This window comes from Kogia breviceps, chromosome 8, assembly GCF_026419965.1.
Source record: "Kogia breviceps isolate mKogBre1 chromosome 8, mKogBre1 haplotype 1, whole genome shotgun sequence".
Taxonomy (NCBI): domain Eukaryota; kingdom Metazoa; phylum Chordata; class Mammalia; order Artiodactyla; family Physeteridae; genus Kogia; species Kogia breviceps.
In genome coordinates, this window is record NC_081317.1 from 102,890,621 (window position 1) to 102,914,012 (window position 23,392).

The 23,392-nt window shown below is 56.2% G+C and overlaps 2 protein-coding genes across 4 annotated transcripts; one reads left to right on the plus strand and one right to left on the minus strand.

The window, feature by feature from the left end:
- Positions 1-111: 111 nt before the first annotated feature.
- FHIP2B (FHF complex subunit HOOK interacting protein 2B) lies at positions 112-17,228 on the plus strand. Of its 3 annotated transcripts, none has more exons than XM_067039830.1 (17): positions 112-129; positions 7,379-7,457; positions 9,615-9,787; positions 10,432-10,536; positions 10,826-10,948; positions 11,166-11,393; positions 11,498-11,694; positions 12,007-12,115; positions 12,348-12,424; positions 12,779-12,968; positions 13,538-13,683; positions 13,821-13,949; positions 14,116-14,206; positions 14,400-14,543; positions 14,878-15,018; positions 15,233-15,333; positions 15,572-17,228. In XM_067039830.1, the coding sequence occupies exons 3-17, from the start codon at positions 9,665-9,667 to the stop codon at positions 15,708-15,710; spliced, it is 2,043 nt and encodes a 680-aa protein (XP_066895931.1). In that variant the 5' UTR covers positions 112-129; positions 7,379-7,457; positions 9,615-9,664; the 3' UTR covers positions 15,711-17,228. The 3 variants fall into 3 exon arrangements, with proteins under 3 accessions (XP_066895931.1, XP_058928448.1, XP_066895932.1); XM_059072465.2 differs by lacking the exon at positions 112-129 and adding an exon at positions 2,769-2,898; XM_067039831.1 differs by lacking the exons at positions 112-129; positions 7,379-7,457 and adding an exon at positions 8,793-8,919.
- Positions 17,229-18,992: 1,764 nt separating this feature from the next.
- On the minus strand, positions 18,993-22,144 carry NUDT18 (nudix hydrolase 18). Its single transcript, XM_059070948.2, has 3 exons — positions 21,478-22,144; positions 20,332-20,545; positions 18,993-20,083 (listed from the first exon to the last, which is right to left on the minus strand). Exons 1-3 carry the CDS (start codon positions 21,637-21,639, stop codon positions 19,488-19,490), a joined length of 972 nt encoding a protein of 323 aa, XP_058926931.2. The 5' UTR covers positions 21,640-22,144; the 3' UTR covers positions 18,993-19,487.
- Between the last annotated feature and the right edge of the window lie 1,248 nt (positions 22,145-23,392).

Sequence of the window (23,392 nt, forward strand, 5' to 3'; positions counted from 1 at the left end):
TTATTTATTTATTTTTTTGGCCACACCATGGCGGCACGCGGGATCTTAGTTCCCTGACCAGGGATAGAACCTGTGGCCCTTGCAGTGGAGGCACGGAATCCTAACCACTGGACCGCCGGGGAATTCCCTGTAAGTTGAATTTTATAGTTAATTATTAATGAAGTCAATCAATGAGAACAAGGAAGCTATTTGATGAATATAAAAATTTTAAGTTAAGGGTTGTATGTGACAGCCACCCTTCCACCAAGCACAGGATCTAATTTATTCTTGTATTTGGTTGCACAGTAGGAGAGAATTCTGATTCACACAGATAAGTAGTTACAAAGTTGCGGTGGTTTAAAAATGCGTGCAAATGTGAACGGTCACATTCCCCACGATGAGCAGCAGCAGCTAAGTCCCATCTCTTTGAATCTGGGCTTATTAGGGTCCTGCTCTTTCAAACTGTTTATTCTGCAACTGCCTTCTACCTTCATTTATGCTGACAGGAGGGAAGGGTTTATTCAAACATCTTCCCAATGAGCTAACCTGGCAGCAGAATTTAAATACATCGGTGGGCTCTATCATATATACAAGTATGTCCACTGACTTTTATTAGAGCTTTTGAAACAAAATTTTAAAAGTTAAACCAAATAAAAGGTTATGAATTTCTTATACACTTCCCCTATATTCTACAGTTCCTTGAAATACCTTGAAGGAAAACAAGTAGATTTAATCCATCCAGCCTGCTTCCTTTACCTAAGAGGAAGAAGACCCAGAGAAAAACAGTGTTGGGCTGACTCGATTGCTTTTTTTTTTTTTTAATTAAAAAAACTTTTTGGGCTTCCCTGGTGGCGCAGTGGTTAGGAGTCCGCCTGCCGATGCAGGGAACACGGGTTTGTGCCCCCGTCCGGGAGGATCCCATGTACCGAGGAGTGGCTGGGCCCGTGGGCCATGGCCGCTGGGCCTGTGCGTCCTGAGCCTGTGCCCCGCAGGCGGAGGGGCCACAGCGGTGAGAGGCCCGTGTACAACAACAACAACAACAAAAAAACAACAACTTTTTTTGGCCACACCGTGCAGCATGCGGGATCTTAGTTTTCGGACCAGGGATCGAACCACTGGACCGCAAGGGAAGTCCCCTAGATTGCTTCTTGATACACAAAATAGGCTTGTTTCTTCCCTTTGTTATTACACTTTTTGGCCTAAAAGCCTCCTCTCATTTCCCATAGGCTCCTCACCTGGGACCAATTGTAGACGAGCTGTTTGAAACATCTCTTTTCCCTAAGCAGCTGCCAGAAGACTGAGATCCAAATACTAGCGCAGCCGAACCCTGGCCTCCCCGTGACTCAGTCTGGACTGCAGGCTCCACCCCACAGCACATGGCCAGCTCTGGGCAGGCGTTCCCTCCTGGGCCTTAGTCCCACTGGTGAAAGGGGCCCCAAAGGCAGGGCCAGTGCAGTGAAGCCCCAGTACTCCACAGCTCCAGGTCCTCAGATCTGTGAGAGGGGCTACCCACCTTCCCTCACGGGACCCCTGGTGCCTCACCCTCTCATCAGATGGTGTCAGGGGTCAGCAGGAACACGTTTTGAACAGATGTCAGCCCTATCCTCAGGAAGAATCTCTTTCCATTCCTGGGGGGTAGAGGTGGAAGATGGGGGCAGGGAGATGGGAAATGGGCTTTGAACTGGCAGAGCTGGCTGCTAGAAAGCCCCCTCCCTAAGGTCCCAGCTTTCAACGTTCCGGGAAACCCTGCTCTGGTTGAGGGTTCTGCCTGTTTAACTCTTGGGTGTAACTTTCCCAGTGTGTCCCCGACACTGGAGACCCACCTTCTGTTTCTCTCCTTGGTGCATCTAGAAGGGCAAAACGAGGCCAGTGTGACTTCCTCTGCAGGACCTCTGGACCAGCACTGTATCCATTTTAAAGTAACAAGCAACAGGTGAAATTAATTTTTATAATATATTTGGTTAACTCAATTTATCTAATAGATTACGTTTCAACTTGTAATCAACATAAAACATCATTAGTGACTATTTTACATTCTTTCCTTTGTCTGACATGTCTTCAGCACATGTCAATTAGGACTAGCCCGTTTCAGCTCCATAGCCCCAAGTGGCCAGTGGCTACTGTGCTGGACAGGGGTGGGGGAAAGAAGTCACAGTGGCCCCGTTTTGCCCTTCTAGACGCATCAAGAAACAGGTGTGTCTCGTGTGTGTGTTGTGTGTGTGTGTGTGTGTGTGTGTGTTGGGGGGGACACAACACTGGGAAAATTATGGCCAAGAATTACACAGGCAGAACCCTCAACCAGAGCAGGGTTTTCCGGAGGGACCTTAGGGAAGGGGCTTTCTAGCATCCAGCTCTGCCAGTTCAAAGCCCATTCCCTATCCCCCCGCTCCACGCCCCCATTCCCCCAGGAATGGAAAGAAATTCTTCCTGAGCACATGGCAGTCAGCTGTTCAAAATGTATTTCTGCTGACCCTCGACGTCATATGATGGGAGGCGAAGGCATTACGGGGTCCCACGAGGAAAGTCTAGAGACTTCCAGAACCCACAAACCTCCTCATCCCTCATGGGAAAAAGCTGTCTGGTTCCACTCGCCCTTCTCTAAGGGTAGTTCGCCCGCTGCCTCCTGGTTCCCCAAGAGGCCCCGGCGGACTTGACCCTGCCCCTCCGCTGTCCCGGCTGCCGGCGTCCCCGACCCCGGGGTCCTTCCTCGCAGCCGGCCTCCTCTCCGACCCCGGGCTAGGCCGGGCGGGGGCGGCGGGGCGGGGCGGGGCGGCCGGGGCCCCGCCTCCCTCGCCGCGCCTCCGGGTCGCCGTCTGCGCCCGGGAGCTCCGCCGCCGCCGCCACCGCCCGGGAACCGGGAGTCGGGCCGCCGTCATGCTGAGCCGGCTCGGGGCGCTGCTGCAGGAGGCCGTGGGGGCGGTGAGGCCGGGGACGCTGGGGCGCGCGGGGCCTGGGCCGGAAGGCCGGGCGCGGGGCCGGGGGAGGAGCCGACCGGTGCGCGGGCGGAGGGCGCGGGCCGCCTCCAGGAAGGGACCCCCCACCCGGGCCGTGGTGCCCCTTCCCGGGCCTCCTCGCTCCCCCGCCGCGCCTCTCCCGCGCAGCGCTCCCCCCTTCCAGTGGCTTCTTTCCGGATCGCGCTTGTTCCCAGCTCCTCTCCAGGTCGTTCCGGCCCCTAACCCTTCTCCCCGGATTGCTTCCTGTTTATTTCTCCTGCTCCCCGAGTCTCTCCCAATTCCCAAACTCCTCTGTGCCGAGTGATACCTAGTCACCCAATAGTTTCTTCCCAAAATTCCCCCCAAGGCCCCTCCCCCAGCTTGGGTGCCTTCCTCCTCCCCCACGCTCCTCCCTTCCTTGTCACCCGGCCTTAAAAAATAGCTGCCCCTTACCCTGGTTCCGAGCCCTCGGCCGCCTCCAAGACCACACTCAGGCGCAGTCTGCCCTCTCACATTGGACTTGGGAAGTGCAGGCCCGGGACTGGCCAAGTCCCCAGGAAGGGTACAGATACAGTCCGGGGGTGGGGTGGGGGGAGTCGCCTCGCCCAGGAAACAGCCGCCTGCAGGGTACAAGCGCAGTTTCCAGAATGCTGTCTCAACACCAGGCCAGCCCGAGCCCTACTGACCTTGAGTCAGGAGAGGCCAGCTGCGGTGCGGTCTGGGGCGGCCAGCGGGGACGAGGAGTATGTGTTTCTGCCATTTTCTTTTGGGTTTGAGGCTGGTGAGAGGCGCCCATGGCGGCTGTTCTCTTCATTGATCGAGATAAAAGTGCCGTTTAAAATAGGGTAGGTGGGATGCCCACCAGTTAAAGCAACCCTGCCAAGATTCTGCCTGTAAAGTTAACAATTCTTTTGTCTCACAGTATAAACCCTCCCCCTAATTGATCAGTTGAGTGTATCACATGTTCTCAGGAGAAACACCCTTGGGTTCCATCCCCTTCCTCCCCAACACACACACCAAATCAGAGCTTGTTAATGAGTGAAAACAGTCTCAGCCTTAAACAAACTTGTGAAGAAAGTGCAAAGCTTCTGCTTTCTCCTCTCCCACCTGCCCCAGCCCTGCCCTCGCTGATGTTCAGGAGCCCTCAGCCATCGCGCCTCAGGAGGGGGTTGCAAAATGATCTCTCCTCCCTTCCTCCCTGCCCCCAATCAAAATAGCTGTCATTTTAGAAAGTAATCTGACACTCCTTCATACCTCTCTGGGAAGGCTCCATACACAAGGAGGGTGGACTGGATAGACAGGACCCTAGCCCTGAGAAGTGAATTTCTAATGCTTCCTATGTGGAAATTTCAGTGTCAGTGGCTGCAGGAGTATTGCTGGTCAAGGGGGATATTTTTAGGCAGGTCATCTTAGGCCCCTCAGTATACAACATATAGATGACGCCCTGGAAATTTGGCTGGCCCCGTGCGACCATCAAGAGAGATGGGGACCCCTCTCCCTCCCACCCCCAAGCTTGAGCATAGGTCTTCCCAGGGCTGGGTCACCAGGTTAAAACCCGCAGCAAGTTGCTTGACTCCTAGTTAAGGAGGAAGAGTGCTCCTTCCTGCCCTCTGACAAAATTGAATTAGCAGTCTTTAGCGTTATTTGTAAATATAATATTATCTTAAAAAATTAATCATTTGAAAAAAAATTTAATCATTTGGTGCAGCTTCCTTGGGCTGGAGTTACAGTAGCTAATAACAGTTTCAGATAAAGATTACCCCCCTGCTTTCTTAGCTCTAACGGTCTGTTTTGGCTAAACTTTGTTCTCCTGTTTCTCCTTTTCTTGCTGGATTTTTTTTTTTAGTTTATTTTTGGCTGCTTTGGGTCTTTGTTACTGCGTGCGGGCTTTCTCTAGTTGTGGCGAGTGGGGGCTACTCTTCGTTGGCGGTGCACATGCTTCTCATTGCGGTGGCATCTCTTGTTGTGGAGCACCAGCTCTAGGTGCGCGGGCTTCAGTAGTTGTGGCACACGGGTTTCAGTGGTTGTGGCTCGCGGGCTCTAGAGCACAGGCTCAGTAGTTGTGGCACATGGGCTTAGTTGCTCTGCACCACGTGGGATCTTCCACGACCAGGGCTCAAACCCGTGTCCCCTGCATTGGCAGGCGGATTCTTAACCACTGTGCCACCAGGGAAGTCCCTGGATTGTTGTTTGTTTGATTTAAGTCCAGCTTAAGGTTTTAGGAGACTGTAAATGAATTTTAAGGCTAGATGAGGCCCCATCACAGGCTTGTGTGATGCCTGTAGTGTGGTCAAGGGTCAGAGGGCTTTCCCAGAGACAGGGAACTATGGAAGGGGCTGAGGAGTTTGCTGAGATATTTAGTAAATATCCATGAGTAATCACTCTGTGTGCAGAGCCCTTTAGGGGCAGGCAGAAACAGAACCCTGGCCCCCAGGGAGCTCACAGTGTCCTGGAGAGATGACTGCTCACCCGACAATAATAGCATCACGTAGAACGTGATAAGATGCAGTCACTCCATATGGACGGTGTGTTTGGAACGACTACGTGAGGTGCCACTCCTGTAAGAGTCGTGGTCCCCACAGCGAACTTTGAGAGAAGACAAGACTGCCTGGGCCGCCAAGGCCGGGGGAATACTTCAAGGCCTCTGATTCAGTGTGATTGCTTCCTCCTCTTGTCATAATGGTCTGCTAAGCATTCATCCTGTGTCTGTCTCCTACACACCCGCCAGATGACTCTTCCTCACACAGTTCCAATGTCACTGACCTGCACCCGGCGGCCCGCAAAACAATAAAAAATTTTTAAAAATTAAAAATAAAATCGGACTTCTTGGTTTGGCCAAGAAATTCAAGGCCCCACACACTCATCAATCCATCCTTGGCCCGGACATGCTTTGCAAAGTTCCTTCTGCAGGAAATGTCTCTCCTGTTTCTCTAATTGTTGAAATCAGACCCAGCTCTTCAGGTTTTAGTTCCCGCATGAATGACCTCAGTAAAGCCTCTTTGTTCCACTTGTTGGAAGCGACCCCTCTTTGCCCGAAGGTCATTCTCCACCTCTCTTATGTTCTCACACTACTTCAGTAGTTGAGTTATTCAGCGTGTTTTATATTCTCTTCTCCTCCACGGCATGTTTCTGGAGGACTGGCTCTTAGACAGCCTTGTATGGCTTGTAACATCAGGCGTGGTGTCTTGTACACGGTAGGCACTCAACAGATACCTACTGAGTGAGTTATGGAAGGAGACACCCCGTCCTGTGTTGCAGTAAAGCGTGAATTTAGAGATGCGTCTGGGGACCGCAGAGATGGCTTTGTGGAGGTGGTGGCCCTGAGCTGGACCTCACTGGGGACTGCTAGGACCTAGACAGGTATAGGAGGTTACGGGGCCTCCTGGACAGAGGAGTGGCCAGAGCAAAGACCAAGAGGTAGGGATATAGGTAGGGACTATGTGTTTTTCTCCTGTGAAAATTTACCCTGCAAGAAAAGAGAAGAAATGTGCTTTTTTGGAGAAGTTTTTAGGGGAACTGGTTGTTACCAGTTCAAGGTTAGTTCCAGCTGGGGCATGGCAATGGAGAGAGCACTTTGGGAAAGTGGGGAGGTTCGGGGGTTGCTCATAGCAGATCAGAATTCCCCCTGGGGTGATCGAAGGAGTCAGAGGAGATGTGGACAGGAGCAGAGCGGAGAGGAGCTAGGGCTGCACGGCCTGCAGCTGTGGACAAAAGATGCAGCACATTATAAGTAAGACACTTTCTTTTTTTTTTTTTTTGCTATGCGGGCCTCTCACTGTTGTGGCCTCTCCTGTTGCGGAGTCCGGACGCGCAGGCTCAGCAGCCATGGCTCACGGGCCCAGCCACTCCACAACATGTGGGATCTTCCCGGACTGGGGCACAAACCCGTGTCCCCTGCATCGGCAGGGGACTGCGCCACCAGGGAAGCCCGCACTTTCTTAATATTCTGCTAACATTACCCATCTGGCTGAACTGAGCCGTCGTGGCCTTCAACTCGGATTTTCAGACTCTCAGACCAAGAGGGACCTGAAAGCTTTGTCTTTGCCACATTTTCCATCTGTATCATTTTGATTTTGTTGTTTTGGGGGTGCTCTCCTGTTTCCCTCTATGCACCTCTGTTGTAGCATAACCACGATATATAGAAATGATCTGTTTCTGTGTCTGTTTCCCCTACCATCAGTCTTAGCTGCTCTGCGACAGGGGATATAGAATCATGACATGTGCTCATGTCACAGCATTTCTGGGAGGGAGAGGGGGTCTGAGGAGAGAAACCAGGAGATTGTTGGCAGATATGGAGACAATGTGCAAATGTCCTGGGGAAAATGTGTAACTATTCAATTTGCGAACCCAGGATCACGGTGCCTCCTCCAGGGCCTAGCACCCGTCCGACACTTAGCAGATGGTGGAATGTCCTTTCTGATGAGTGCCGGTGGCGACCACTTAGGTTGTGTCTGCTCTCTCCACAGCGGGAGCCCAGCATTGACCTGCTGGAGGCCTTCGTGGAACACTGGAAGGGCATCACGAACTACTACATTGAAAGCACAGGTGGGGCCTGGTCTCCTTCCGCTCAGGGATCCCTGGAGGGAGCAGGGAGGAAGGTGTGGGTGGAGTCACCCTGCAGCTCAGAGATGCAGGTGTCCTGAGGAAGGTGACATCCGCTGCTCACGAGTCCAGAGTGGGGGCTGCCCCACCCTGACCTTCTGGGAGGGGACTTGTGTGAGGTAGGAGTGGGGACAGGGTGGCTGAGGTCGCACTGGCCTGACTCTGCAACCCAGAGGTTGAATGCCACTTGCCCCCAGCTTCCAGTTGGGCAGAATGTCCAGGCCTTCAGTCCCCAAGTGCCTGGGCCCTGTGCCTAGGGCTTACTGATTAAAGAAAAGAAATGGAATAAATTCCTCTTTTCCGTGAGCCAACTTATAGGGCGTTTCTCTTGTAGAGACCTGGCAAGGCATGTAGCACACCTGGTCCTTCTCCCCAAGCTGACACTCTAAAAAGCCAAAGCCTGGGTCATCTGGGCCCATCAGGATCACTCACTGAGGGGGCAGCGTCTCATTGGCTGCTTTGTAGTCAGTATGCTGGGATTGGTGGAGATGCACTGGTTGCCAGGTAACCTTTCCTGCATCCCTAGCCTTCCACCTCCTAGAGTTCAGACTGGGGTTTGATTCCAGCCTACACCTTTCCTAAAGGCTTTATTTCCAGCCTGAGCCAACCCAAGAAATTAAAAGTGGCCTTTGGACCCTCTGAGGGACCCTCTGAGCGTTCTGTTAGACCAGGTTCCTCAGTCTTGGCACTGGTCACACCTGGACTGGATCATTCTTCGTTGTAGGGGCTGGGGGGGTACACTGTATGTTTAGCAGCAACTCTGACCTCTACACACTAAATGCCAGTAGCACCCCTTCCCCATTGTGATAACCATAAATGGCTCTCCAAACATTGCCACATATCCTGGGGAGCAGGGGCAAAATCACCCCCAGTTAAGAACGATTGCTTTAGACTAAAGATCCCTTTTTTTTTTTTTTAACTGAGATATAATGGACATATTTGGCCAAAAAGTTCGTTTGGGTTTTTGTAGCATCTTACGGAAAACCCGAACGAACTTTTTGGCCAACCCAATATAATTGTTGTAATCAATTGAATATATTGATTCAGTATATGGAAATACAGAGAAATGATCACCACAATAAGTCTAGTTAACATCTGTCACCACACATAGCGACAGTTTTTTTCTTGTGATGAGAACTTTTAAGATCTTCTGTGTCAGCAGCTTGTAAATATACAGTACAATATTATTAACTATAGTCACCATACTCTACAGTACATCCCCAGGACTTATTTTACATCTGGAAGTTTGCATCTTTTAGACTGAAGATCTCTGGACAGGGAGCCCCAAGCTACCAGAGACTAGGAAAAGATCTAGAACTGCCTTGGGTCCACCTGGGGCTTCACCTGGGCCCAATCCGTTCATTTCCAGACTGATCCCTGGACCGGAGATGCAGGGGTGGGCGAGGTGAGCTGCCCTGCTTAAAAGCCTATGCTTTCAAGAAAAGCTAGGGGGTGCTCCAAGGCCAGTCCCAAAGTACCAAAACTTTCTTTATAGAAATACTCTACCCTCTGTGACTGACTAAGAAAACCCCACTAATCAGCTTCTCCATCAGGACCTGGGCACTGTGCAGTGAGTTTGAGTCTGAACCCATGGTCATGCATGGATTTTTTTTTTCTTTGTAAAAAAAAAATAAGAGTATTGCCTTCCTTGAGTGTAAAAGAGACATAAACAGGCCTCAGGAGGTTATCTGTTAGGAAGCTGATCGAAGATGGCTTCTAAATAATATAACAGAGACCCCTGAGCCCATAGCTTCTCACTCAGGCCCAGAGGAGGCCTGAAGCCCTAGCAGGTGTCCTTCTGTAGGCCCCAGGGTTCAGAGAAAAAATGCTGCTTTCCTCTCATAAAGTGCTGGGGCCTGCACACAGGCTTTGTCAGCGGGCTGTATCCTGGGCTTCATCTAGGAGGTCTTTTGTCTTTTTCACTAGAGAGGCATCAACTGTAAACTTCCCTTTCCTCTGGTCTTTGAAGAAAAGTGTTAACCTGGCCTGCTCCAGTTTGGCCTCCACCACCCTCCACCGCCTGGGCCCTGTGGGATTGACCCCATCCAGCCAGAGTGCCCCTCTTCACCCCACTCGCCTTGTTTCCTGAATCTTGATTAGATGAAAACACCCCGGCCAAGAAAACAGATATTCCCTGGCGGCTGAAGCAGATGCTGGACATCCTGGTGTACGAGGAGAAGCAGCAGGCTGCGGCCGGTGAGGCGGGGCCGTGTCTGGAGTACTTACTGCAGCACAAGATCCTGGAGACCCTGTGCACGTTGGGCAAGGCCGAGGTGGGCAGGACCCCGCGTGCCTCTGGAACTTTCCACCTGAGCCCGTGTCCGGGGGCGGGGCACTGAGGCTGTCTCACAACACCCCGAGGCTTCGGGCCCTTGCTTATTTGCTTGCTTATTTGCTTTGGTGGCGTGTCCTCGCTGTCGTCCGGGTTGAGGACATGTTTCCTTTCGTTCAGTCCGCGTTCGTTCATCAAAGATGCACTGAGGACCAGCCGTGTGCGTCTGTGTCCTAGGCATTGGGGACTCAGGAGTGATTGAAACAGGCGAAAATTCTAGTGGGGAGAGGCAGGATAATCAAAGGAGCCTACGTATAGAATGTTCAATAAAGACAAGGTTATGGACGAAAATAAAGCAGGAAGGGGGCGGGACTTCCCTGGCGGTCCAGTGGTTAAGACTCCGCGCTCCTGATGCAGGGGTCACGGTTGGATCCCTGGTCGCAACTAAGATCCCGCATGTGCGGCCAAAAAGAAAAAAAGGAAAAATGCAGGAAGCGGGCTTGGCAGCATAGAGGAGGCCAGTTTCCAAGAGTGAGGGAGGGAGGCTGGCGGAGAAAGCCCTTCTGCGCGGTGAGGGGAGGAGCGGGCCGGGCGGGGGCGTGGCCTCGCCGCCTGGCTGACAGGCACTCTGTCCCCGACCCGCAGTACCCGCCAGGCATGCGGCAGCAGGTGCTCCAGTTCTTCAGCAAGGTTCTGGCCCAGGTGCAGCATCCCCTCCTGCATTACCTCAGCGTCCACAGGCCTGTGCAGGTGAGGGGCCCAGAAGCTAAGGGGTGTCTGGGGGTGAGGCCTGTGCTTTCAAGAAAAGCTAGGGCATGTCCTAGGCCAGTCTCAAAGCACCGGAACTCTCTCTACAAAAACACTCCACCCTCTGAGACTCTAAGAAAGCTCCCAAATCCAGCTTCTCCATCAGGACCCGTGCCGCAGGTTTGAGTCTGAACCCATGGTCGTGCACGGGTTTTTTTTTCCTGCCACCCCATTCTTCCTTCTCTTCCCTGCGACCCCATTCCCCTCTGTCTCTGTCCTGCTCCGCTTCCAGAAACTTCTCCGACTCGGTGGGACAGTTCCTGGATCCCTCACAGAAAAGGAGGAGGTGCAGTTCACCACTGTCCTCTGCTCCAAGATCCAGCAGGATCCAGCCCTGCTCACCTATATTCTAGAAGTGAGCGCCTCTGGGGAACAGGAGTGGGAGGGCCCAGACCCCAGGGCAGTCCCCTGTGGCCCTTCTGAAGAAGCAGAAGGATGGAGTGGGTACCGGGCAGGCGCTCAGGCAGCTTCCCCTCCAGCTCCACGCTGAAGCCACCCACCCTGTATTCCCAAGGGGCCAACATGGGGAGTGGTCTGCACCACAGCCTGGCCTCACGCAACCTCCCTTGCAGGGTAAAAAGACCGTCGGTAGGAAGGAGGCATCCAGAGAAGCCACCGCCCTGCCGAGAGAGGCAGCCGGCGTCAAGGACAAGGAGCAGCCCCACAGCAAAGCTCCTGACAGGGGTGCCTGGGGGGCCCGGGCCTGGAGCACCCAGCTGCCTGCTGAGACCAAGGAGACGGATGGAAGGACTGGGGAGAGCAACCTCATCACCTCGCTGATTGGCTTGTGCAAGAGCAAGGTGCCGGCTGCCGAGACGCAGGGAGCAGGGATGGGGAGGGTGAGTTGCTGGGAGGGCTCTTGGGGATCAGCCGTAGTCACTGAAGTCATACCCTTACCCCCTAGAAAGGTCGGGTGGCCCTGAAGGCCCAGGAGAACCTGCTGCTCCTGGTAAGCGTGGCTTCCCAGGCAGCTGCCACCTACCTGGTGCAGAGCAGCCCTTGTTGCCCTGCCATCGTCGAGCACCTCTGCCAGCTGTACCAGTCCCTGCCCAGCTTCCTGGACCCCGCAGACATTGCCGCTTTAGAGGGCATCAGCTGGAGGTAGGCGCTTGGCCAGGGAAGGCTGGGCTGCATCTTCAGTGGCTAGAAGCCCTGCCTGACATCTTCCCGGTAGCGGCTCTTCTTGTTTTCCAGGGGGGATGGGGACCCTTGCTGGCCACCCTCTTCCTGAGGTTATAGCCCATGCCCGAGGGCCTTCTCGCCTTCCAGGAAAGCATCACTTTGGCTTCTGCCCTCAGAGCCCCCAGTAGAACTGACCCCCAACAACAGAGGTTCTAGGGCAGAGGGCAAAAGGGCCCAGCTTCCTGGACGTACCTGAAGCAGGCCTCACAAACCTCCCTCGCTCTCCCTCAGGTTACCCAGTGCCCCATCTGATGAGGCTTCCTTCCCTGGCAAGGAGACCTTGGCTGCCTTTTTGGGCTGGTTTGATTACTGCGACCACCTCATCACAGAGGCACACACGGTGAGCCGGGTGGGCGATGGCAGGGCTCTCCCTGGGTGTCCCCTGCTTCATGGTGCTCTGTTCGTGGCTCTACCTCAAGGCCCCAGGGCGTCTCTTGGGAGCTGGGTGGAGCCCGGGGTCAGCAGAGACCCTCTACCTGTTGTTAGGCTCTGTGCAAGGACACAGCTGTTTCTCAGTGGAAAATTGTCAATCGGAGGTAAAATGTGTTTAAGACATGCTCTTTGGCGCCCAGGTGGTTTCAGATGCCTTGGCAAAGTCTGTGGCTGAGAAGTTATTTGTGGAGACTCTGCAGCCCCAGCTCCTGCATGTGTAAGTTCTGTGCAGTTCCCTTGGACGTAGCCATAGTCTGGGCGAACCGCCCACCCCACCAAGCCCCTTCCTGCGCCTGAGACCAGGGACCTCCTCGTCCAGAGTCACGGGAGTATGTGGGTTCCGTCCGTTGATGTTTCCTGTTCCCCTGACACACTCGTGGCTCAGAGCTACATGGGCTAACAAAGGCCTCCCACCCTTGGACTCTAGGACCTCAGGAGGGGTGGGGTGTAAGCAGAGAAATACCCGCCGAAGATGCGAACCAGGAAAGGGTGCTGCCCCCTACACCCCTTCCCTCCCTGCTCTTACTCTGGTCTCGCCTGCCCCGCCTGGCTCAGCGCGCCCTCCCCATAGGTCTGAACAGAGCGTCCTGACCTCCACCGCCCTGCTCACAGCCATGCTGCGCCAGCTCCGCTCCCCTGCGCTGCTGCGGGAGGCCGTGGCCTTCCTCCTGGGCACGGACCAGCAGCCTGCAGCCCCCGAGGACAGCCCTCACACCCTGGGCGGCCACCTCGTCAGGCACTGCGACCACCTCTCTGATGAGGTGAGGTGGGCGGGCCCTGCCCCCAGCCCCTGCCCAAGGGACTTCCTGAAGCTTCTTCCCATTTGCATTAGCTTTCCAGGTGGTTCTACCTTTGAGGCCATTGAAACCCAACTCCCCACCCCCACCCCCAGCCAAACAAACAAACAAAAAAGCAGAAAAAGGCAGTGACCCAGTGACTGGTAGCCAAACTGCTTTTGTCACGCAGTTAATTTTCTGTGATCACATACTTGTGATGGCACTTTTAATCTTACAAAATGCTTTCATATTCATTTGGCTTGTTTGAAGCTGACAGCTCCGGGCCATTTTTTAGACATGGAAACGAAGGCTCTGAGGAGCCAGTGGGCTTGCCTGATACCACACCTCAAATTAGTAATGGGACAGGGACCAGCCAGACTTCTGGTTCCTGGGCCGACGCCCATCTGCTCCCCTTAAAGCCTGCCACCTTGGTCCCCGGCTGGAGGAGGGGACCCCCTCCTAGGGGGACTCCTCTTATCTGGGTGAGCACTTCCCAGGCAGCCCGAGAGGCCGGGGTGGGGAAGGGGAGTGTTGCTGACCACTTCTTGTCCCAGATCAGCATCGCCACGCTGCGGCTGTTTGAGGAGCTGCTCCAGAAGCCCCACGAGCAGATCATCCACGGCCTGATCCTGTGCCACCTCGAGGGCCGCCCTTACGTGGCCCGGGGCTCACCCGAGCCCGAGAGCTACGAGGACACCCTGTAAGTGAGACTCAGCGCCTCGGGGAGGCCTCGGACCGTTCGGGACCCCCCACCCCACCCCCACCCCACCGCCGGCCGCCAGTACCCCACACCAGTTCCTGCGTTCACTGGTGCCTCACATGTCTGCTCTGGCACAGAGATCTGGAGGAAGACCCCTACTTCACAGATGGCTTCCTTGACTCCGGCTTTCAACCCTCCACGAAGCCTCCCCCTGCCCCAGTCACCAACCCTGATGGCAAAACAGCAGTGACGGAGATTGTCAACAGGTAGGAGCAGGTCAGGAGGTCTGAGCCACCTGAGTTTTGTTCCGTCTTTGGCCACAGCCCTGATGGGGTGCAGCCGGGAGAGTGCTCCCTCGGGGATGGAGGTGGAGCGGGGAGAGCAGGGCAGCCCAGGCGGGGGCACCTCCACACCGAGGGTCCTGTCTCTCAGTTTCCTCTGCCTCGTTCCTGAGGAAGCCAAGACCTCAGCTTTCCTGGAGGAGACCGGATATGACACATACGTCCACGATGCTTACGGACTGGTGAGTGTCAAGGCCTCTGCCAGCGCCCGGTTCTCACCGCTCAGAGCGTGGGGTTAGTGCACTCGGCCTCCGCCTCTGCGATCTCCTGCCTTGGCCAAGTGCCCGAGCCCCACCTGCCTGCACGGCTCCCTCTATCTGCCGGTGCCTCCTGACCACTGGGTCCACCTCTTTTACCTCTCCCCTCCTGTTTCAGTTCCAGGAGTGCAGCTCCCGAGTGGCACCCTGGGGATGGCCGCCGGCCCCCACACCCCTGGACCCCCACGAGCCCGAGCGGCCTTTCTTTGAGGGTCACTTCCTCCGAATGCTGTTCGACCGCATGTCCCGGATTCTAGAACAGGTGCCCGACAGGGCTGGGCCCCTGCCACAGGGCGAGGGCCTCTGGAGTCCTTCAGGAGAGCAGGGCCCAGCTGTGGGGGTCCAGTCATCTTTTCGGGCTCCATGACCCCCCTCAAGCCCCACCTTTCCCCAGGCGGGAAGCCCCGTCTCGCCTCTGCTCCACACGCTCTGACGTGCCCTGGTCCTCAGCCCCAGGGAACCCATGACACACACATCACATGCATCTCCAAGCCCCGTGCATGTTCACACTGGCCAGGTGCCTTGCTGGGGGGTGGGGGGCACCGAAGTGCTCACCACCTGTGCCAACCCTCGCTTGTCCACCGTGCTCCCCACAGCCGTACAGCCTGAACCTGCAAGTGACCTCAGTCTTGTCCCGGCTCGCCCTCTTCCCCCACCCCCTTATCCATGAGTACCTCCTGGATCCCTACATCAACCTGGCCCCTGGCTGCCGGAGCCTGTTCTCTGTGCTCGTCAGGGTAAGGATGCCCAGGCCGGAGGGAGCATGCCAATGCTGAGGACAGGAAGCGGGGGGGGGACAGGACAGGGGTGCTGGGGGCTGCAGGAATGGGCACCCTTGCCAGTGCCAGGGGAAAGCACTGGTACCACCCCCCTCCCATGGTGCGACAGAGCCAGGGACCCTGCGGCAGCGTCACTGGTCTCCTCCTCAGTCCCCTCTTGTTCCCACTGTAGGTGATTGGGGACTTGATGCAGAGAATTCAGAGGGTGCCCCAGTTCCCAGGCAAACTTCTTCTGGTGCGCAGGCAGCTGATGGGCCAGGTCCCCGGGGAGCAGTAAGTAACAGAGGGAAGTGGGTGCCCAAGGAAGAGCCCTGGGGTGGGAAAGCTGGGGCTTCCGGGTGGGGGAGGCGCCAGTGCGGGGACAGAGGAGGTCCCGTTGCTGAGGCCTGTGGTCCCTCACAGACAGTCAGAGGTGGCTGCTGCCAGGTGATCCCTGACAAACACTGGGATACCACGCTGGCACGCCCCCCACACCTCCCAGCTGTGACCCCCGCCGTGCTGTCTCCTTCAGGCTGGACCACCAGACCCTCCTCCAGGGCGTGGTAGTCCTTGAGGAATTCTGCAAAGAGTTGGCTGCCATCGCTTTCGTCAAGTTCCCCCCACATGGTCCTCACCTGCGCCTCTCCGAACCCCCGGAAGGGCACGTCTGAACCAGGAACGTGGCACCTCTGCCCAAGAGCTGCCTCCCGCCTGGCACTGCTGCCACCACTGTCCTCCCAGGGTGGGGGCTTGGCTCCGTCTCCTTCACATCCCAGGGACCTCTGCCTGGGTGGAGGTCTGAGCTTCCACTCTCGGGTTAACTCAAGACGACCTTGGCCTGTTGGCTCCACCAGACTGGGTTTCAAGGAATGGGACTCTGAGGTATCAGAAGCCAAGGAGCAAAAGAGGTGGCTTTCTGGGCAGCATGGTGTCCTCGGGGCCTTCTCTGGGGAGCTGGGTGACGGACAGGTGAGCCCCCAGACCCAGAGCTTCGTGTGTCCTGTGCCTGTCACCTGTCCCTGTGGGCCATCTGTGGCAAAGGCCAAGACCTGAGACTCATTCCAGGGGCACGAGGGGGAGTGAGCTGATAGCTCTGAGGCTGGTCAGGACCACAGGCCAGAGAGATGCAGGCACGACCCTGTCTCCGCCACACCAAGTACCATAGATGCTGCCGAGACTTGACGTTTTCTCTCCTGCCTTCTTGGCTTAACCCTTGGGGAAGCGGCAGTGGACAGCAGGGCAAGCCCCTCTTCCCGCTCAGCCCTCCTGGAGACTGTTGCACAATTCCCAACAGCCTCATGGCAAATGCTCAAAGCATGCTCCGCGCCCAGGTGGGGGCAGCCGCTTATGAGAAGCTTGATGCAACTGCAGCCTGGGCGGGAGAGGGCCTGGGGAGCCCAGGGGGCTGGATGCCAGGCTCCAGCTCCAGCTGGTTTCTCTCTGGCGCCTTCTGAACCTGTCTTGGCAGGTCCACGACACCTGGGCAGAGGGGCTTGGAGACCGGGGGAGGCCAGGCCTTGCCCTTAGCATCCTGCCAGGGTTCTCCATGGAATTCAGTTCCAGCGGTGCTGGAAGCTCTGGGTCCGGGTGAGGCCAAGATGCCCACCGGACCGTGGGCCCCCCCAAGGCCTGGCTGGGGAGGGGGGCTGGGGCACAGGCAGCCCCTGCCTGTGCCCCTGGTCTCCCTGCATGACCTCCACGGCTGGGGCCGCCACCCCACCCGGCCCGAATCTGTCTCAACCTGCAGGAGCACCCAGGCGGCGCCAGGCATTACCTCACAGCAAACTGCAGTTGCTGGCTTCACTCCTGGGCAAGGAGGAGCAGGCCAGAGCCCCACTCGCTTCATTTTTCTGCCCATGCTACTTCTAGAAGCCGTCCACAGGTTGCCAAGAGGTGACGTGAAAGAGGAGGAAACTCAACAACCTCTACCTCTCCTGCATCCCTCCAAGCTGGGGAAGATTTAACTGCTGCTCCGGAGGACACTGTGCACGTGCCTGCATGCGTGTGTGTGCACGTGGGCGTTGGTGTGGGACGGGAGCAGAGCTCAGCGGGCGAATTGGGTCTGCACTCTTCGATTCAGAAAACGTTTGAGCATCCGGGAGTCAGACACTGCGCTCTCCAATGCACTCGGGCATTCGCACGGTGTCCCGCGCTAGACAGCACGGCAATAAATAGTGTGGTTGTGTGGACACAGCTGCCCTGTTCTTCTGCGCCCTTAGTGTCCTGCCCAGGGCTCCACTGCTGATTCAGGCCCATCTTCCTAAGGAAGGCGAATTAAATTCCTTTTCCAGCACAGGGGCGTAGGGGGGCAGTGTGTGTGTGTGTGGTGGGGGCCGGAGGGGGAGTGGTAAACGGAGACAGGCTCTGGCAGTGCACATCTGATGTTCCCCGGCACCTACCAGGAACCAGCCTCTCTTGGCCAAGCCGCACTATTTTTGCGCGGCTTGCCTGCAGCTGAGAGCCGGCAGCCCTGGAGACACCACGAGGGAATGGGCCACCTGAGGCCTCTGTATGCAAGTCTCCTTTTTAGTGTTTATGTTGTGAGCGGTATGACTGCTTTAGTGAACAGTGGGCCTGATATTTGAAAAAAATCTTGTCCCTAAGTGTATGCATGTGGCGACCCTCTGAGGGGGGGTCCCCAAGAGTACTCCAAGGCAGGGAAGATGAAGATGCAGAGTGAGGCCTGATCCGTGGCTTTCGCCTCATTGCTTTTTAAAAGCATCCCCTTGTGGGTTGCCTTTAAAAATACCAGTGCTCCAATCCCGCCCTCCACCAGTTAATCACATCTCTGAGGGTGGGCCCACAGTTGTTTTTAAAGCTCTCCAGGTGATTCTAATGGGCACCCAGGGTTGAAAACTACTATACGCTAAATAATGGAAGATCACTGTCTTTCAATGTGGATATGGACCGGTGGGTCTCTCAGACGCTGAGAGAAGGGAAACCAGAATGAAAGGGTTTGTTTCCCTCATTTGGAAGATGTCCGTCTTTAGAGGGAACAAGAGTATTCCTACCACAGCCCCAGAGGCCAGAAAAACAAGATGGCAGCCCAGAGAGGCAGGGAAGGGGGTCTTTGAGGTTATCCTGGTCCTTCAGTGTCAGAGTAGAGTTACTTCAGAAGGGAAACCCAGTCAAGTATTTCCCTGCTCAGAACAAAACCTCTATGTTAGTGATGAGTGTATAGCAGTAAGTAGCGTGATATATTTTCCTCATTTCCTTTAGTTTTCCCTTAAACTTTAGTAAAATTCTTTTTAAAAATAATTCCTGGGCTTCCCTGGTGGCGCAGTGGTTGAGAGTCCGCCTGCCGATGCAGGGGACACGGGTTCGTGCCCCGGTCCGGGAAGATCCCACATGCCGCGGAGCAGCTGGGCCTGTGAGCCATGGCTGCTGAGCCTGTGCGTCCGGAGCCTGTGCTCCGCAACGGGAGTGGCCACAACAGTGAGAGGCCTGTGTACCACATAAAAAAAAAAAAAAAAAAAAAAAAAAAAAAAAAAATTCCTACCATGATTCAGCTGAGCTGAGAGAAAATGAAGAGAGGGTTTTGGTCTGGCTTTGGGCTGGAGTTGTACCAAGGCAGAGGCAGGAGCCTGGGGGACAGAGCAAGGTCGGGAGGGATATGTCAGAGAAGCTCAGAGAGAAAGAGACTGGGGGAGAGAGGCAGGGGCAGCTCTCACAGCTCCTCGCCCACCTGAAGCTTGTCCTGGCCCTCTCACTGCTCAAACCTTGGAGGGGATGTAGTCACAGCCCACCTGGCAGGCAGATGAAGGAGCCCCAGCGGGCCCAAGACAGGCTGTGGTGGACAAAGGAAACCTGCCAGCCGGTCACCTGCAGTGTCGCCTGCTGTCTGGGAAGGCCCGGGTGGTATCAGTGGGATGAGGGAAGGAGCTTCTCTTGAAGGCAGCCCCCCTTTCCTGCTCACTTCCAACCCACAGAGACATTTAGACGGGAAGGCAAAGTAAGCAACACCTATTTACTCAGCCAGGGACCCACTCCTTTGGAATGACCTCCCCCAGCACCCCTTCCACGTTCTAAGTGCTTGAGAGTCTGGATGAGGCCCTTACTGAGGCAGGCACAGAAAACGATGAGGAGGTGCCACCTCAGGTCCAGAAAGTCCTCACATCCCCTCAAGGAGTCGGGCCCTCATTGTGCCCTCAGGGCAACTGGGTCGTTGAGCTCTGGACTCCTTGCTTGGTTGAAGGCACTGTCCCTTCTGATGCAGTGCAGGGACCTGCTCCATGGCAATAAGAGATGGAAGTCCCCCTGGAAACCAGGAGAACTGCCCTGCTCCCCATGCAACAAGATCTCTACCAACCCCCTGTGCCTCTCAGAGGCAAAGCCTCCTCTGAAGCACAGACGCCATCATACAGGGGGTCAGACGGCCTGAGTGTAAGCACAGGTTGTGCAACTACTGCCCACGGGAAGCCAGCTCCTGGCCCACTGACGGCAGCCTCCTATCGGTTGATTGGGACAACAGATGATTCCTGAAGCCTCTGTAAGAGCTGGCTTTGTAGGTCTTCCTCCACCACCTTCCACCAAAAGAAGTTCTCACCCCGAACCTTCGGGGGCTCATTTTGGATACCTGGATTCCGAAAAGCCACCGTCACCAGCACGTTCAGGCAGATGCCATCGGTTTGGTCTTTGCCCAGGTGCTGCAGTCCAAGCAACCCCTTGGTCTCCACTGCCAAGTGGTGCAGGGTCAGACACTCCTGTAGCAGACGCAGGATGGCCATCTTGATGCCACCCCGCTGCTCTACGGGAGCAAAGCCACAGGCGGTGATGGGCAAGTGAGGCATCCCCACTGTGCCCACCAACACCCACACTGTCTGGACACTGGTAAAGGTGGCTACAAGCCGCTGGCAGACGAGACTGCAGGGAAGCTCTTGGGGCAGAAGGAGAGGGTGCCTAGCTTGCTGGCGATACTGGGCGGCTAGCTCTATCAGATGCAGAATGTCGTGGGCTCGCAGCGGGGTGGGCAGCGAGGTTCGTGGGTACCAGCCAGCCTGCAGGGACTCCGCATCTGCCTCCTTGGGAGTCTTGAGAATTCCACCTGGGGGTGATGTAGGTGACAGGGTAGGGGGAAAGGTATATGTTGAGGGAAGTGCTGGGCCTGGCAGAGTAAAGGGCCACCCAGGCATCTAGCCCTGACCCAGGGGAGGCCCCGAGTCAAGTCCTCAGGCTGGAATCTGGAGATGCCAGGTTTGTATCAGCCAGAACAGGGGCTCATCTCACCTGAGGACAAGCTGGGGAAACGGTGTCAACTGCCCTCTGCCCACACTGCCATCCACTGGGCCATACCTGTGGGGCGAGCAAGGAACACAAAGCGGATCCAGGAGGGGCCCCTCTCCTCCACAGACAGCAACGTCAAAGGCTCACACTGCAGCCCGGCCTCCTCCTTCACCTCCCGCTGCAGCGCCTCCACAATAGTCTCCCTGGGCTCCATCCTCCCCGCGGGAAGGTACCACGACCCACGGCACTCCTTCTTGGCCTCCTGGATCAGTAGCACCTCATCCTGAGGGGAGAGAAAGGATCCTCACCCACCACAACCGGGATGGGAGCTACTGGGAAGCAGCACAGCCAGCAGCCTTTGCTTGCCCTGGGTCCATAACAAACCTCAGATATAGCTGCTCAATACCCACATTCTGGGGGACACCCTGAAATTGTTGTGCTCTCCAGGCGACTGGCCCTCATGTATGTGGGGACTGCAGCTGCCTCTGCAATTCATCCCTCTTTGCACTCAAGTTTCCATTTCAGAAAGGGGCTAAGATTCCTGGGAGCTGCTTCAGGGGCCGGAGATTAGGCCTCCCAGCGAGGGCTGCCATGTGTCCTGCACTGATTCATGTCTGCATAAGTCACTGCATATCTCTCACCTCCTCTTGTGGTTTATAAACTGCTTGTGGCCAGTCCTCACACTGGAGTCTAGACTTTGAAACACACCCCAAACCCTCACCCCGTACAACTCCTACCTATGGCTCTGGCCCCTTCCAGCTGTTGTCACAGCAACTTGTACAGGGATCAGCAGCAAAAAGAGCATCACACAGGGGGTCAGAAGCCCTGAGTGTAAGTGCAGGTTGTGCAGTTACTGCCCATGGGACCCAGGAGAGGTCTCTGAAGCACTGGACAGGTCTTTAAGAGAGCCCACTCCGCGGCGGGCACTGTGCTAGATTCTGGGGAAAGGAAGAGGAGTAAGATAGCCTCAAGGAACTAAGGCCTAGAGGGATGGGACAGGCAGGCTCCTGAGCCTCAGTTTCTTTCTTTGTACATCGGGACAATCGCAGGGTTGGGCTTCACAAGGCTCAGATGTAACTGTGAGAGTGCTTTGCAAAACTGGGAAGAGCCACACACCAGGAAGCGGTGGTTGTTGCCGGTATGTCCTCTGTCCCCACCGGAGTTGCCTGCGAGCCCGGGAGGCCTGGGCGGTGGGCCTGACGGGCGGACGCTCACCTGCTCGTTGAGGAACACGGCCAGCACCACGTAACAGACGTTCTTCCGCAGCCGCACCTGCGCCGGCGTCTCCCCGGCCGGCCCCGAGTCATAGCTCTGCACGCACAGCCCCCGGCCCCCCAGAACGGCCGCCAGAGCCCCTGCCAGGTCTTCCGAGGCCATCGGGTCCCCAAAGAGAAGGCGGGCTCCCCGTAGACCGGCCAAGCCGGGTGGGTGACCGTGGAACGCGTCACCCTCACACCCTCCCCCTGCGAACTCCGGCCAGACGCGCTCGCAATGCGGAAGCGCCCGGCGAGCCCTGGCCGCTGATAGGCTGCGCGTCACCGCAGCCGGCCCGGATTGGCTGGCTCGCGTCTGTCACGGTGGGGCGGGGCCAGTCCGTAAGGGGGCGGGGCCCGTCCGTAAGGGCGCTGCGGACCCCGCCCCGCTTCTGTCTCTCTATTGGTTTCTCCTCTCTCTTTCCCGGCACCGCCAACCGCCTGGCAAGCTGATTCCTCCCGCGCGCACTTGTCTGCACCGGTTCCGACGATGACGTCATCCTCCCCGCAGGCTGCGGAGCGCCGCAGTGGCCAGCGACGGTGACGTTACAAGCCCGAAGACGTCCCCGGGCCCGAAGCTTGGACCCACTGTCCAGCTTTTGTCGTAAACAAACCATGGCCTTGCCCGAAATGACACTTCCCAGATAACCTTCCTTCTTCACTAAAAATGGACTTGGCTGTCACGTGGCAGGGAGGACACGAGCTCATGCCTTGGAGGAGATTTTGATCTAGTTGGAGACGTGGACATAGACATAAAATGGAAAGTCAACTGATTTATAAGCCAAGGACTAAAAGATTGGTTTGGGCATGAGATGCTACAGGCGCTCAGAGGAGTGAGGGAGCAGAACTGGGATGCTCAAGGTGTGCCTGGCGATGGAAGGCGGGATTTGGGGCAGAGATCAGCCTGTCCAGCCCTCAGTATTCTCCCGGCCCAGTGCCTGCCGCATTTCCCACGCAGGGTCAGGGCCCTCTCCCCTGCAGGGGCCGGGTCCTGCTCTTTGTTGTCGCCCGCCCCCGCAGTTAACGGAGCCCTGGAATATTGAGAGATGGTGTGTGGGTTGATGTGGGGAGCTCCTGCTTCCCTCACAGCCTGATCTTTCCTCCTCAGAGCTTCCTTTAACCTCCTCTCAGGACAGGAAAGCAGGGCCAGCTGGAATGAAGCTGAAATCAGCCAAGTCTGAGCTCTTCAGCCCCAGTGAGGGCTCCCCTTTCCCTCCTGCTGGCTTTGGGCATGTCCCTTTTGGGGGAACAGTAGCTTGGTGGAGCAGACAAAGCACTGGACTTGGAGCTGGATGCCCAGCCACTGCTCCCTGGCTGGCTCTGTACCCTGAATAAGTTGTGGGCCTGTTTGCTCGTCCTGTATGCTCCTAACAGCTCTTCCTTCCCAGGGCTGTTGGGAAGGTGAGACACCATCAGAGGAGCTCTGTGGGCTGTCTGGGGAGGGTCACCACCACCAGGCAGCCCACCAACCCTCCAGGCTGGGCCCTCCTGGCCACAGCACTTGTTGCTACCACACAAAGGCTCATTTTCATGAAATGTGCCTACAGGGCCACCGTAAACTAGACCTTACTCTCGGGAATTCCAGCCACACCAGATCAGCCTCCTTAGGCCCTTCTCACATACTGAATTTACTGCAAAGTCCCTGGAGGCAGGGTGCTGGATTAGGCTGTGGAGTATCCCCGGGGGACCCGCAATCTTTTGAGGCACTTGATGAACGCTGCTGCCCCTACCCCTATCCAAGACCCGTCACGTCCCAAACAACTGAACTCACAGGGCTGAAGTCAGGCCTCCAGGACTGCAGAGCAACTTGTCGATGTGTTTGCTGCACATACATGTGTGCGTGCGTGCGTGCGTGCGTGTGTGTGTGTGTGTGTGTT